This window comes from Antennarius striatus, chromosome 16 (genome assembly GCF_040054535.1).
Source record: "Antennarius striatus isolate MH-2024 chromosome 16, ASM4005453v1, whole genome shotgun sequence".
Lineage (NCBI taxonomy): Eukaryota > Metazoa > Chordata > Actinopteri > Lophiiformes > Antennariidae > Antennarius > Antennarius striatus.
The window spans coordinates 1,116,373-1,131,873 of NC_090791.1; the positions used below are offsets into that span (position 1 = coordinate 1,116,373).

The window sequence follows — 15,501 nt, forward strand, 5'->3', positions numbered from 1 at the left end:
AAATGAATATTGTCTTTAAAAGGTTTTAATATGACAGAAATTAAAAATATTTAATAAAAGAGGCGAAAATTAAGAGCTTTACATGTTTTAATTGACATATTTTAAAACATTTGCATAGTTAATATTTTTTTTCTCAAATAAAACGATCGGAATAAATAGAAGAAAACATTTTCTCCACTCGAAAACATCTCATTTACAGTAGAATCCAGCATAAGGTTCATAAAGTGCTAATGCTTTTACACAAACAGTCTGAGACTATAAACGTCCTACGTTTCTCTACTAATACTGCAGTACTACTGAATATTGAGGCGTGAACCCATGTCTGTTCATCTATCAGTGCAGATCAGTGGACCTGAATCCCGGGCTGATCTGGTTCTAAAGTGCGTCTTTGTTCACTGAGGTTTGAATGCTGGTCATTGGAGGTGGAGCTGCTCCCATCACACGAATAAGTCGTCAATCTTTTTTGATTTTGCAAAGTTGAATCAAACTGTGGATGTTTTTCTGGAGAGCATCTCCAGTGAGCCTCCAACAAAAAGAAAATAAATTAGCCTGTAATTAAATGTGTGCATAACTTTTTATAACTTAATCTAAATGATATTGCATCATGTAAATTTTTAATCTTAATATCCCACTTTTTTCTTGTATTTGGGATTTTATTTGGAGGGGATGTATAGGATTCTTTCTTATGGATATACAAGTTCAATATCAGAAAGTTTCTGGTTTTCTTCTAAATTCCTGAGGATTCTATCAGAATAAATCAGAATGTTCTTTTTTTCTCATTAATTTCAGATTTTAATCTCAGGGTGTTTTGTGTATTTAAACCTTAAAGTATTTCTTTAATCTTAAATAAAAGTGGATTTTTAAATCCACATGTTTTTCCTGTAAATTTGACACTTAGTTTCACCTATGGGATTATTTCTGTCTCAGAGCAGCTCTGAATCTGAACACCACCCGACTCCCTCAATGAAGTGTGTGGAGGCTGTTGGTTTCAGGCCCAGAGTGTGGAGCGGATCTGGTCCTTGTGGTCAAAGGGGTCTGGGCTGGTGGAGACCTGCCGTCTCTGGGCTTAGAACTGGACTATGGATGGCCTTGGAGGGACTCCAGTTCCCCAGAGAAGCCTGGACGGCCTTCCGATGAGCCAACCGGTGCGTGATGGAGAATCCGGCGTTTCCCTCCAGCTGAGACAAAACCACGAGCACCTGTCTGGAAGACAAACAACATGTCATCCACAGGGACGGAACCGGACCGGTTCTGCTGCATCCGGCTGATGGTGGTGATGCGGGGACCTGTGCAGAGGAGGGATGCTGTCGACGGCTTTGAGGCTGCTGCGCGTCGACACCACGTTGAAGCTGTCACTGCAGTCACATGACACGTGGAGGTGATGCCTGGGGTGTCTGTTTTCCACCATGACGATAAGCCCTGCCCAGCCGTGGGTCAGGTAGTAACAGGTCATTCCCTCTCGACCCTGAACAATTCAGATACACGGGTGAAAGTGAACGCACCACCACAATTTGGTGGTTCTCAGACCACTTTATTAGTGATTTAATTATTCCATAATTTGATTGACAGACGTAAAGTGGAGGAAAATTCTTTATGACAACCAGAACGACATAAACCGAGGTTTAACTGTACCCCATGGTGCATTCAGGAACCCCTCGTTTAACCGTGTGCCAATACAACATCACCTCAGGAGGCAGCGAACGCAGCATCACCTCGTGTCTCTCTCCTTTGGTCTCCGTCAGCTGGATGATGGCGTCGGCGATGGTGGTGTTGGAGGCCGTCACCTGCTCCACCATCAGCAGCCTGGAGCTGTAGACCGCCAGCGTGTAGCCGGGAAGCTCCGCCCCGTTGGCGGTCACGCCCATCCCGTCCGCCGCCGCCGTGTGCCAGTGGTTGAACGCGCAGCACAGAACGGCGTACTCGCCCGGCTCCAGCATGACGTCACAACCCACGAACCTCCGGACCGACCGGCGGCTGTGGGCCAGCAGGCGACCCAGAGTCAGGACCCCCGAGTCGGTGAAGGAGACCCGGAACACCAGCACACACAGATCCAGCAGGGGGCACTCCGCTGCGTCCCACCGCCTGCAGGGGCAGGACGAGAAACCCTTACGGGAGACATCCTAGGTATGAAGCTGAGCCAATCACAGCACAGTATGGCGGACAGGGCGGAGCCTGTCAGGTGAGTCGTGATAGCAGGGGGAGGTGTAGCATCTATGAAGTCTCAGCGGGTGCCAGTGGGTGTTAGTGGGTGTTAGTGGGTGTCAGCGGGTGTCAGTGGGTGTCAGTGGGTGTTAGTGGGTGTCAGCGGGTGTCAGTGGGTGTCAGTGGGTGTTAGTGGGTGTCAGTGGGTGTCAGTGGGTGTCAGTGGGTGTCAGTGGGTGCCAGTGGGTGTCAGTGGGTGTCAGTGGGTGTCAGTGGGCATCGGTGGGCGTGGCCTACCTGCTGCCCTGCTGGAATAACGCCAGGTCCACGGCCGTCCTGTCCAGCACCGTGAGGGCCGCCACCGTCACCGGGGCGTCGGCTCCTCGGGGGAAAACACCCGGAACCCGAACCTCCTGCCAGTCGGAGTGAATCTTACAGATATCCACCGAGTCGAAGTACCTGCAGGTGTGAACGGGTGTAAACAGGTGTGAACAGGTGTGAACGGGTGTGAACAGGTGTGAACGGGTGTGAACGGGTGTGAACGGGTGTGAACGGGTGTGAACAGGTGTGAACGGGTGTGAACAGGTGTGAACGGGTGTGAACAGGTGTGAACGGGTGTGAACAGGTGTGAACGGGTGTGAACAGGTGTGAACGGGTGTGAACAGGTGTGAACAGGTGTGAACAGCAGGCCGTTGGTTCGACCTTGTGTCGACTCGTCTGACCCACCTGACGAAATCCCCAAAGTCCATCCAGAACAGGCCATCTTCGGCTCGCAGGGCGCACAGCTCCCTCTTCAGGTGCGGAGGCCAGTCGCTCCAGTGGTCCGACCAGGGTCCGGTCCAGGAGAAGCGCCCCCACGGGTTCCTCAGGTGCAGCAGCCTGAGGATCCCAGGAGGGGGGTGTAGAGAACCGGAGGCGGAACCGAGAGCCAAAGGGAATGTGAAGCCTCACCTGTGACCGTCCACGTCCCTAACGTCCAGGACGGAGTACGCGTGACGCGGACGCAAACCCAGGGACTCGTACTCTGAGTCGTCCACCTTCATGTTGCCCCCCCCACAAGACGCCCCCATCAGGAACCTGCCAGCAGACATGAAGGAGTCACAGACTCGGACTGGACCCCCCCCCCCCCCCCCCCCGCCATCAGGAGACCCTCCCCACACTCACCCAGCCTCTTTGGAGCTCAGCATTCTGGCCCAGATGAGGTCGGTGTCGATGGGCTCCTCCTTGGGGTTGGTGGTGCTGACCTGGAGGGCCAGGGACTCGCAGGGGGCCCCCGTCAGCGTGGACAGGCCCTCGATGGCGCGCCCCGCCTGCAGGGAGAAGTAGGAGCCGTGCAGCTTGGCCAGGGCTTTCTCTATCAGGGCCACCCACAGCTGCTTCCGCTGGGCCTGGGGGTGGAGGGAGGGGCGGGGCAGTGGGCGGGGCAGGGGAGGGGAAAGGGGAGGGGCAGGGAAAGGGGCGGAGTGGGGTTAGGACAGTCTGTGGTTCTTTGTAGGTTAGTCATCACGTAGTGACCGGTAGCAGAGCACCGGTCATCAAAGAGTTAAACAGCTGCTGATCAAGCTGGCAGCAGTACTAGTTATAATAGTTATAAGTAGTAGTTAGTAGTAGTTAGTGGTAGTTAGTAGTGGTTAGTAGTTAGTAGTAGTCAGTAGTAGTTAGTGTTAGCAGTAGTTAATAGTTGGTAGTAGTAGTAGTTAGTAATGGTTAGTAAGAGTTAGTAGTAGTTAATAGTGGTTAGTAGTGATAAGTAGCGGTTAGTAGTAGTTATTTGTAGTTAGTAGTAGGTAGTAGTGGTTAATAATAGTTAGTAATAGTTAGCAGTGTTTAGTCATATTTAGTAGTATTCCGTAGTCATTAGTAGCAGTCAGCAGTGGTTAGTTGTAGTTAGCAGTGGTTGGTTGGAGTTAGTAGTAGTAGTAGTAGCAGTGGTTAGTACAAGTTAGTATTAGTAGTTAATAGTGGTTTAGTAGTGGCTAGTAGTGGTTAGTAGTGGTTAGTAGTAGTTAATACAAGTTAATATTAGTAGTTAGTAGTGATTAGTAGTGGTTAGTAGTGGCTAGTAGTGGTTAGTAGTAGTTAGTGGTTAGTAGTGGTTAGTAGTAGTTAGTAGTGGTTAGTAGTAGTTAGTAGTGGTTAATAGTAGTTAGTAGTGGTTAGTAGTGGCTAGTAATGGTTAGTTAGTAGCAGTGGGTACCGGTGAGGTACGCGTCCTCCTGCGGGTCGTGTCAACATGCTTTAGGGGGGAACCTGAGAGAACAGCAGGTGTCCGTTGTCGTCACACGGCAGCAGGTCGTCCACCAGCACCGTGGTCCACGCCCCGTCTTTGCACAGACGCACCTGATAGGCTCCCTCCGCACACAGCCACCGCGTCACCATCACCTTCTCCACCAGCTCGGGACGCTCGGCCAGGACGGCCAGGGCGCTCAGGAACCTGCAAGCATCCACGCCATCACTGAACCGGGTCCACCACTGAACCGGATCCATCTGGAACCAGACGCTGCTGCAGACTAGACGCCATCAATCAAATCACTTTGGCTCACCAGCAGTTACCCAGAAGCCCCTGAAGAATGTCGGACGGGCGTGGCGTGCGGAACACGGTCCACTTCACCACATGGTCACGGGCGTGGCAGCAGCTGATCTGCTGAGGGCGGAGCCACTTCCTGACCCGATGCTGGACGCTGTCCTCCGGGGGGAAGCCCACAGATTTGGGTCCGGGGGGGAAGCTGTCGTCCACAAACGTCACCGAGTTCTGAGAATCAGACAGACGACGGAACGTTGGAGAAACATCTGACAAAGCAGTGGTCACATGACTCCAAAGAAAGGTAGGAAGGAGAGACTGGTCACTTTGTGTCCTCTCTGAAACAGCTGACCTGTCATGTGACCTAAATGTTGTGTTCGTGTTACCGTGGCGACGCTCTGAGTCCAACCTCTCTGCAGAAGCCGACGATGTTCTCCCACAGCTCCTTGGCCTCCTCCTCGTCGCTCTGCCGCCGCGCCTCCCCCAACACGCTCTCCTTCTTCCTGGTAGGTGGGGCCTGTCCGGGCTGGGGGGCGTGGCTCTGGGGTGTGTGGCAGGCCGCGCAGTGCTGGGACGCGACCCTGTTGATGAGGGTGCACGCCGGACACAACCACGCCTCCGCCTGGTGAGCGGGGGCCGCTGGGAAGGGTGCCGGGGTGGGGGACACCGGCGACGGCTCCTCCTTCAGGATGCTGAGCCGCCGACCCGCCTCCTGCTGTGACGATGGGCAACATGCCGGCTTGGCGCCCCCGTCCGGGGGCGGGACCTCTCTGCGGCTGCAGGGGACGGGGTGGTTCGCACCCGGAGACGTGAGCGCCGACGCCTCCGCCGGGGGACACTCCCCTCCGGTGGAGACGGAGAGCGACGGCGCCCCCCCCGCGGCCTCAGGTTGGCGTGACCCAATCCCGTCGCAGCCCTCAGGCACCAGCAGAGCCTCGGCTGGGATCTGGGGCAGCGACAGCCTGCGGGGGCCCCCACACGCCGAGCAGGACATGGAGGTGGGGGTGTTCCTCAGGGTGCACCTGGAACATTCCCAGGTCAGGTCGTCCTCGTCTTCGGGCGCGGCGGACACCGTCCTGAGGGGGTCGAAGCAGCTGGTGGAGCGCTGGGGTCGCGGATGGACGTCCGGGCCCCCCCCGGTTTGGGTCGGCGCCCCGGCGTAGCCGCACAGAACGCAGGACGGGCTGTCGGGGGCGTTGGCCAGCGTGCAGCGTGGACACGCCCATCTGCTGCCGCTCCCGCCCCATGCCGAGCCGGGGTCGGGTTTCCGCCGGGGGGCTTCGCAGACGGAGCAGCGGGGGGCCCCCGCCGCGTTGAGGAAGGTGCAGCAGCCACACGCCCACTGGGTCCGCTGCAGCGGGACCGACCCGGAGGAGAAGCTGGAGGAGGGGGTGACATCTGTGACATCATCGTCTGTCATCACCATGGAGACCAGATGACTGGTCCCACGGTAACCCGGGTAACGCACCCTGACCCTGACAGGTACAGAACACCTGCACAGGTGACCTGCTGGGCAGTTACACGAAACAAAACATTCGACGAGACGGACGAGGGGTTTTTAATCTGGATTAGACAACAACCTTTAATCTGGTCGTGTTTCAGATTTAATTCTGACATTTTTAACTTGTTTCAGTCGTCGTTCGTCTCCCGTGTGGCTCAGCGATGGAATTGGCTCCAGCAACCCCCGTGACCCACGAAAGCCCAAGAAGCAGAAAATGAATGAATGATTGCATGAATGGTTTGTTTAACCCTTTAAAGCCACGTTATTCATGCTTGATTCAGGATTTTGATATTTCTAAATTTTAAATTTGACTTTTTTCCCCCAACAAACCTGACGTACACAATCAGACGCATGCATGCGAAAAAATTATTGATATAGACAAAATTATAGAAAATTAAAAGTCATATATACAAATTTACTTCTTTTTTTTGGGATAAATTTGTCCTTTATCTTATTTTCCAAATATTCGATTTCTCTGGTTAATCCCCTGAAATTCTCGTTCTTCCTGTTTTGCCTTGATGTTGTTTAAGATAACCTGAGTTTAGATCTTTTTTTTTCTGATTGATTTAAGCCTGACTTTGTTCTTTATCTCCTGCTTTATCGAAAATCATCCGTGTTTAACATCCTGGAGCTTCTGGCCTTTTTCTCCCGGCTCCACCCGGTCATCAGGGATTTCCCCGCCGGCATCACGTTTCCTGTAACCGGATACCGGGACGATGTGGCCGCGGAGCCGCAACAGAATCTGCAGAGCGGCTGAAAACCCATACTGACACTGATCAATCATTGTAATCGATCATATTGATCGATTATCTTACCTGCGCTCTCGGTGCCTGCTGGGTCTGCACAGCTGCCGGGGGATGGAGGAGCTCTGGCTGCTCCTCAGGCACCCCATGACGGGCGAGGGGGGCAGCGCCGCGCCGCGGGGGGCATCGACCTCCTCCTCCTCTGCCAGAGAAGAGGTGGAACCTCCCATGGCTGGGGGGCTGGGGTGTGTGTGTATGTGGGGGGGCACAAACAGACACATAAAGGTGGTTCAATTTGTGTTCAAGTTAAGGTTTGGGGGCAAAAGATTTCAATCTGGACAAGAATTAAGTTCCTAAAAAGGAACATTTGACCCACAAATAGAAAGTTAACCTCCAACTAACCGGGTCACACCGGCAGAGTGTGTGTGTGTGTGTGTGTGTGTGTGTGTGTGTGTGTGTGTGTGTGTGTGTGTGTGTGTGTGTGTGTCCTGCTGATAAATGATGCATTATTTATCAGGACGCACGCAGAGCATCAACTGATTTTGGCTCCCCCAACCATCTGATCGATCAGATCTTTGTATCGATCCGGACGCAGAGAGCCCCCCCCCCCAAGCTGGACCTGAGCTCCATCATTGAGGGACGGTGTCCGGTCCAGATGTCACCCTCCTCCTCCTCTTCTTCCTCGCCTCGCAACAGTTTCGTCCTTGAACAAGGACTTGGGATCCGGTGGTCCTGATCGGAACCGGAACCGAACCGAACCGGTCTCCTGCTGTGATCCCAGCAGCTTTTATCTCTTTGTCTGATCGAACCATCAACACGTGAAAACCTACATTTCATCACAAACACCGGGAGGCGCTTTGTCCTGCATCCCGGTGCGGACCCGCCTCCAGGTGACCCGGTGCTCCCGAACGGGAGCCGAGAAGACGGAGCGGCCGTGAACTCACCTGACCGCAGAGCGACGCGTCACCGGCGGACCGGACGGATGCTGCCGGCCGGTGGGACCTCCGTGCACCGTCTAACCCCGAGATGCACCGTCACCTCCTCCCCTCATCAGCACCGACAAGCGCACGGAACACACCGCACTTCCGCTGCAGGATTTCAAAATAAAACTCCTTCCTGTTTGCAGACTTCTGAGTTCCTTCTACTCCAAAACAAAGAAACCTATATATTTTAAAAAAACTTGCATACCTGTGTATATATACTGTGTATCATCAATACATTTAACTCCAGTAGAATCTACCTTCCAGGTTATGGTTCCGGGATCAAACCAATCAGAGGATGAGACTGAGGTCATGTGACAAGATGCTGCTATCACACGCCCTGCAATGAGCTGCTGTGAGACTGATCTGGGTCTAGTTGGACGGGGGTCCACCGGGACGATTCAGAACCAGACGGCGAACAAACCGATCCACTCAGCATTTTTATCAGCAAAAAAACCCATTTTATCTAAGAAATAAAGTTGTTCTCATGGACATCAGCTGATCAGGAAGTAAAGCTACTGCCCGAACAAAAACACAACTCTTCTTTCATCCAAAGCAAATTGACTGAAACTTAAGTTTTCCTTGCAGTTTGTTCAGGTTGTTAAAATAAATTTATGTAAAGTCGAACTTTGATGAAACATTCGTCTCCTCTACGCAGATCTCCTCCCGGCGTCTGGTTCTGATTTAACACTTTATTTCTATTCTAAGATTAAGTTCGGTGCGTTGCGATGAATGAAGCTTGTCGGTTCTGCGGTGAACGACTCCCCCTGAAGGCACCATGGTTCCGTCTGCGGTCCTCCTCTTCTTCTATGGTGCTTTCCTCCAGACCTCCTCCCCAGAGATGTAGGTGGCTCTGACGTTGAGGGCGTCGTCCAGCAGAACCAGGTCTGCAGGAGTCACACAACAAAGCGGAGTTACCGATTGGTTACCGACTCGCCGTGGCGGAGGCGGGGCTTCTGCACGCCGACCTGCGTCCGAACCGTAGTCCAGGCTTCCCTTCTGGCGCTGGAGGCCCAGCAGCTCGGCGGGATGGAGCGAGGCGGCTTCCAGAGCCTCCTCCACGCTGCAGCCTGACCGCAAAGAGAGCAGATCGCAGAAATCAGAACCGGAGCAACTTAAACCGATCAAGTCACAGCAAAACGACAAGGCTCTGACATCACTGATCCTCAACCAATAGCAGTTACTTGGAAAAATCATTGTCGTCATGGTGACGGAAAAGATATTTTTTTGTTTTTGACCGCCGATGGAAGCCCAGCTGTGATTGGACGGTTTGACGGCTGATGAATGAACACCAGAACTGACCTGAGACCTGCTTGAAGTGGCGAACACACATGTCCATGGTGGCGATGCTGCCGCTGAGGGTGGTGGTGCCTGACAGGAAACACACCCGTCAGAACCAGAACCAGAACCAGAACCAGGGCGGCTAACGCTGTGATGCTAACGACCTGCTACGTAAGCGTGCAGCCCCTGGATCTCGATGACCTGCTGGCCCAGGGTGTGGCGTCCGGGAGGAAGTCCCATCGCCGTGATGGCGTCCGTCACCAGGACCAGACCCGAGGGGTGGGACCGGTGGGCGATGCGCAGCGCCGCCGGGTTGGTGTGGATGCCGTCGGCGATCATGCCGTAGTAGACCCGCCTCCCGTCGGGGACCTGGTCGCTGGTCAGCAGACCCACGATCCCCGGGTCCCGGTGGTGGAACTGGACCGCAACACAGGACGGGACAGACGTCACAGAGTGCGAACGGAACGGGTCGGTCGTCTCCACGGCGACGACGAGTCGCTCACCGGCAGCATGGCGTTGAAGAGGTGCGTGATGAAGGAGGCGCCGTGTTGCACCGCCTCCTCCGCCTGGGACAGGTTGGCCACGGAGTGACCTGCGCGAGGAAGACGGCGGTCAGACGACGAAGACCCAATCGGTCCCGTCAGGACCGGACGACGAGACGCTCACCCAGAGACACCGTGATGCCCCGCTGGGACAGCGCCGTCACCACCGGTTGGCTGTTGGCCAGCTCCGGAGCGAGGGTCACCACGGCGACGTTGTCCAAGGTGCCGTAGACCTCCATCACTTCCTCCACGCCGCCGGACCGGAAGATCCGCAGGAACTGAGCCGGATGAGCTCCTTTCTTCTCCAGGCTGATGAACGGACCCTCCAGGTGGAAACCTGGGGAAAACCACGTCCAATGATCATGGCTTCAGGTCACATGACCCAACACGACCCCAGGCTCTTACCGAGAACTCCAGCTCCATGTGGTCCCCCGTTGTGAACTCTGACCTGAGGCAGAACCTACGAAGAACAGAACAGCTATGGTGGAGCTTCTGGTAGTTCTGTTAGCTAACGGTTCTGGTAGCTAATGGTTCTGGTAGCTAACGGTTCTGGTAGCTAACTGTTCTGGTAGCTAACTGTTCTGGTAGCTAACGGTTCTGGTAGCTAACGGTTCTGGTAGCTAACGGTTCTGGTAGCTAACACAATAGAGACGGGGCTCCAGCACCTTGTGATAGACGGACGGGGGGGAGGTGACCAGGGTGGGGCAGAAGGACGTCACTCCGTGCTCCAGGATCTTCTTCGCCACAAAAGAAATCCCGACGTTAGCGTCGTCACTGGGCTGAGAGAAGTCGACGCCGAAGCCGCCTGGAAGGAGAGAAGCTGGTGTTAAAAACTACACCTGAAATAAAACTACACCTGAAATAAAACTACACCTGAAATAAAACTACACCTGAAATAAAACTACACCTGGAACTAAAACTACACCTGGAACTAAAACTACACCTGGAACTAAAACTACACCTGAAATAAAACTACACCTGGAACTAAAACTACACCTGGAACCAAAACTACATCTGGAACTAAAACTAAACCTGGAACTAAAACTACACCTGAAATAAAACTACACCTGGAACTACAACTACACCTGGAACCAAAACTACACCTGGAACTAAAACTACACCTAGAACTAAAACTACACCTGGAACTAAAACTACAATTGGAACCAAACCTACAACTGGAATAAAACTACACCTGGAACTAAAACTACACCTGGAACTAGAACTAAACCTTCAACTAAACAACACCAACAATAAGTTAGACTTTTATCTTGGTAACTTCCTCTTCTGTTCCTGTTGATTTCGTTATTTCAAGCGCTGAAACACCCTGAAAGCAGCGTCACATGATGATATGTAAAGATAAACGTGTGTGTGTGTGTGTGTGTGTGTGTGTGTGTACCATTGATCTGTACGTCTATAAAGCCCGGGGCGATGATGCTCCCTTCACAGTCGACTTTTTGGTCGGCGTAACCCTGCTCATCGAAGAACAACTTCTCTGGATCTAAAATACGTCCTTCACGCACCCACAGGTCCTCTCTGCGCACACACACACACACACACACACACACACACACACACACACACACACACACACACACACACAGTGAGACTTTGGATATTTGGACTCACTGAGGTGAGTAAGAGCTAGTGCGTGCGTACGTGTGTGTGTGTGTGTGTGTGTGTGTGTGTGTGTGTGTGTGTGTGTGTGTGTGTGTGTGACCTCTGCAGCTGGTGCTCTCTCAGTATCCTACAGTTGATGAACTGAGTGATGGGGGCATCAGACACTGATTTGTTGGTGGGCATGTTTCCCTCACGTCAGGTGTGGAGGCTCCGCCCCTCTACTTCCTGTCACTGTCACAGTAAAATAAAGATGAAATAGAGATGAAATAAAGATGAAATATAGACGTTAAAATAATAAGACACGTAATCCAGAAGCTTCCCCAAACAGAAAAAAACACAGATAACAGATGTTTTATTTCAAGTTAACTGGTTGCAGTTGTGGTTTAGTTTAGTTAAGTATTAGTTTAGTATTAGTTTAGCCAAGTATTAGTTCATTATTAGTTTCGTTTAGTATTAGTTCATTATTAGTTTAGTTTTATTTTATTTTAGTATTAGTTTAGTATTAGTTTAGCCAAGTATTAGTTCATTATTAGTTTAGTTTAGTATTACTGTAGTTTAGTATTAGTTTAGCCAAGTATTAGTTTAGTTTTAGTTCAGTATTAGTTTAGTTTAACCAAAGGATCTGAAGACTTAAATCCTTTTGAGACAAACTGAGTCATTCCTTCTTTACTTTGATCACCTATTGATCCACAGGTGAGACACCTGATCGATAGCTGATTTTATCTGAGGAGCCGCTGAACTTTGACCTCTGCTCTGACGTCTGCCCTGATGTCTGCCCCTAACTGTTCTGCTTCGGTGTTTAAATCGTTCCAAACCGAACTCTTCCGGACCGACCGGATGTGACGTACCTCCGCGGGTCGGACGGTGGACGGCTCGGTGGGACGGAACCGTCAGTTCGGCTGGACTTTAAATCCGGAACACCAAACCGCATCCAGACGTCAGCATGTCGCTCGGTCCAGAGCCGTGACGTCACCACACGGAACCTCTGACGCAGGCCGGGACATTCCGGTTGAACTTTGACTTGTTCTTATGATGACACGGCAGCGCAGGTGAACCCTGTTGTCGTGAAACCGATCCCCGGTCAAATGATCCTGGCCGACAGGAACGTGGAAGCGGATGTCACGTGACCAGCCGGTCAGCTGATCAGCGGGTGCTGCCGCTTCCTGATTCTTCTTCGGCGTGAAACCGATTAATTTAAATTTAATTTATGGGACTTTTCAGATTATTACTGAATAAATAAAATAATTTTTTACACGAGTGGAAATTCAGAGTGAATATTCCGGAATGTTTCTGTGTAGTGTCGACCCACGGAACCAGAAAAACTTCACGGATTAATGATTAATGGGAAAAATTACCAGGAGAAATTTTAATATAAACAGTTAATATAAATTTTGTGGACATCGTCTTCAGTTTTTACTGTGTGTGTGTGTGTGTGTGTGTGTGTGTGTGTGTGTGTGTGTGTGTGTGTGTGTGTGTGTGTGTGTGTGTTGTAGTTACGGTACATGACCACCAGGGAGAGCTGGAGTGCATCATTTGACATTCCTCCAGAAACAAAAGTTCCTCCAGTTCCGTTTGGGTTTCAGTTCCTCCGGTAGTGTGTGTGTGTGTGTGTGTGTGTGTGTGTGTGTGTGTGTGTGTGTGTGTGTGTGTGTGTGTGTGTGTGTGTGTGTGTGTGTGTGTGTGTGTGTGTGTGTGTTATCGCTGCCTTTATCATCTACCTTATAAAACCTGGGATGTATTTGCTTCAACACACAACCATCAGGCTGCGTCTGACCCGTGGGGTGAGTGTGTGGATGAGATGACCCCCCCCCCCAATGAGGAGCAGCAGCCCCCACCCCATTCCTGAAAGTCAACAATAAAACACGTTTCCAGTAAGCCGGATACCTCCCCACTGCAGCCCGTCCCCATGGCGACCACTACCAGTCCCCAGCCCACCCATGAGCACAGACCTGCCCCCCCCACCACCACCAGCGTGGATGAAGATGATGAAGACCTCCATCCCTCCAAACAGAAGACTTGGCAGCGTCTCTGCTGAATGTTTGGAGACGTTTTGGGACGTGACGTCACCGCCCCCCCCAGCGCCCCCCTCCCCTCCAGCACCCCCACCCCCCCACCAGCGACATGGGTTTTGTTTTGGCGTCGCCGATCTCATTCATGGCCCCGAGGCCTTTCAGGCGCCCATAATCCTCTGGTGTCTCCTCGCTTCAGAGATTCCAATCGGATCGCTGAACTCCCCGATGGGGGGGGGGGACGGGACGGCCGCCAGCAAGGTCACGGGTAAAGGTCGACATGCGTGACGAATGAGAAGTGAACCGACACGCAGGAATACGGTTGAAGTTTTGAGGCAGAATCACGTCGGGACCCCCCCCCCACTGCCCCGCCCTCGTTTCCTGTGACCTCTGACCTCTGACGGGTCGCCGTCATTTGCAAACAGACCTGAAGCGTCGGGAAGAAACAGATCCATTAGCAAACAGAGCTGGAGAGGAAACAGTGACACCTGACACCCCCCATTCCTCTCACCCCCCCCCCAGTCCCGGAAGGGCAATTAAGTGAAGTCTTAATAAAACTATAAATATTAGGTAATGATAAATGTACGTGTGTCACATAGACGACAGGGGGGTCGTGTGTGTGTGCCTTTGGGGGGGGGCTCCTCCATCTGGGGGCCATCAGGGCTCCTCGTTCCTGCTGGGAGAGATGCATTGTTCTGGAACACCCCGGATCAATCTCCTGGGTGGGGAATTTACAAGGGGGGGTGTCCTTTCCCTTTCTTCACCCCACTTCCTCCCCCCTTACCTCCCACCATACATCCACCCCCCCCACACAAACACACACCTCCTCCACCAGGAGCTCCGGCCTGTTTGCATTCCTCTCAGTTAATAAGTGTTTGTCTGATGCCTCGTGGGGGGTGTAAAGATCACCCCCCCTCACACAAACACAGGCCCCCCCCCGGGTCACACAGCTGTAGAGGAGTGATGTTGGGTGGGGAGGAGGAGGTTTTAACTTGCTGAGGCTTTATTATAACCACCAGGCTGCAGCGGTTTGGGTTTGTTTGGGGTTTTTTTGGGGGGGGTCCATCATTTAAAGGTCAAACGGGGACGTTTTGCATAAACGGTTTCCTCGAGCGACGCTGAACGTTTTGCATCCGAGCCTTTAGGGAGTCAATCATTCCCTCAGCAGGTTATTAGTTCACATATTAAAGGACCAGGAAACCGCCAGCGTGCAGCTACGCTAACGGCTAACGGCTAACAGCTAACAGCTAACAGCTAACAGCTAACAGCACCGTGAGGCTGTGATTCAGTGATCGGTGATATTGGTGTGATTTGCTCTGCACCTTAAACACGTGGTCATCGGCTCTCAGCCAATCAGCAGCGGAGCTGGTCGTACTGTCACAGCTGTTAACCAGACGGGTCAAACCGGGGGGGGCACAAACAGGTCGGGTGGGGATCCTAAATGATGATGAGGATGGGGCACAAATCACCCAGCAGCCAATAAAAGATGGCGCTGCAGCCGCCTGATAGCGGCGGGACAAAGGCCCCGCCTCCCACGTCCCCCCATCACGCCATCTTGGACGCAAACAACGAGCTGATTGGCTGATCGCCCCCAGTGGAGGCTTCTGGCTGGGACGGGGCCTCACCGGGTGCTGGCAGGAGGACGGTGTTGCTGTTGTCGCTACGGCGACTACGGCGAAACTGATAAAAGAATCTTTAAAGAAGTGGGGGGGGCAGTCCTGGTCCTGCCCGGGCTTGTCCCGCCAAGGTCAAACTGCTGCAACCAAGAACGAAAGCTCCGCCTCTCCTGCTGCAGGTATCAGGTGACCTCCCTCCTCCTGCTGCTCAGGCCGCCGTACGGCGCTGGTTATTATGGGATGTTTCTATCCCGGCGTGAGGAGAACACGCAGCATTCGACTGAAACAATGCCGCTGGCCGGGGTGGATGAGTCAGACGGGACTGTAAACCGAGATTGTGTTTGGAATCCGACCATTGTTCTGTCTGTGGCCAGTCATCACCACGTTACCGGGGCAACGGAACACCACAGAACCCCCGACAACAACAAACAGAGAACCAGACCGAGGAGGGACTGAGCTGCTCCAGAATAAGGCCTAAAGCGAGACCATCATCATCATCACCACCATCGTCATCATCAGATTCTGTCTGTCTGTCTGTCCATTGTTGGT

The 15,501-nt window shown here is 52.6% G+C and overlaps 2 protein-coding genes across 3 annotated transcripts; both read right to left on the reverse strand.

Moving 5' to 3' along the window:
* Positions 1-118: 118 nt before the first annotated feature.
* On the reverse strand, positions 119-7,972 carry LOC137610100 (calpain-15-like). Of its 2 annotated transcripts, none has more exons than XM_068337550.1 (12): positions 7,852-7,972; positions 6,980-7,147; positions 5,073-6,042; positions 4,686-4,894; positions 4,393-4,576; positions 3,307-3,530; positions 3,094-3,219; positions 2,869-3,021; positions 2,440-2,601; positions 1,713-2,082; positions 1,287-1,465; positions 119-1,199 (listed from the first exon to the last, which is right to left on the reverse strand). In XM_068337550.1, the coding sequence occupies exons 2-12, from the start codon at positions 7,135-7,137 to the stop codon at positions 1,067-1,069; spliced, it is 2,868 nt and encodes a 955-aa protein (XP_068193651.1). In that variant the 5' UTR covers positions 7,138-7,147; positions 7,852-7,972; the 3' UTR covers positions 119-1,066. The 2 variants fall into 2 exon arrangements, with proteins under 2 accessions (XP_068193651.1, XP_068193650.1); XM_068337549.1 differs by having other exon boundaries at positions 119-1,203.
* A 342-nt stretch (positions 7,973-8,314) lies between these two features.
* On the reverse strand, positions 8,315-12,463 carry amdhd2 (amidohydrolase domain containing 2). The gene is made up of 11 exons (XM_068337579.1): positions 12,176-12,463; positions 11,428-11,558; positions 11,107-11,243; positions 10,376-10,515; positions 10,116-10,170; positions 9,835-10,047; positions 9,672-9,760; positions 9,333-9,585; positions 9,190-9,258; positions 8,856-8,957; positions 8,315-8,774 (listed from the first exon to the last, which is right to left on the reverse strand). Exons 2-11 carry the CDS (start codon positions 11,508-11,510, stop codon positions 8,695-8,697), a joined length of 1,221 nt encoding a protein of 406 aa, XP_068193680.1. The 5' UTR covers positions 11,511-11,558; positions 12,176-12,463; the 3' UTR covers positions 8,315-8,694.
* Positions 12,464-15,501: the final 3,038 nt, after the last annotated feature.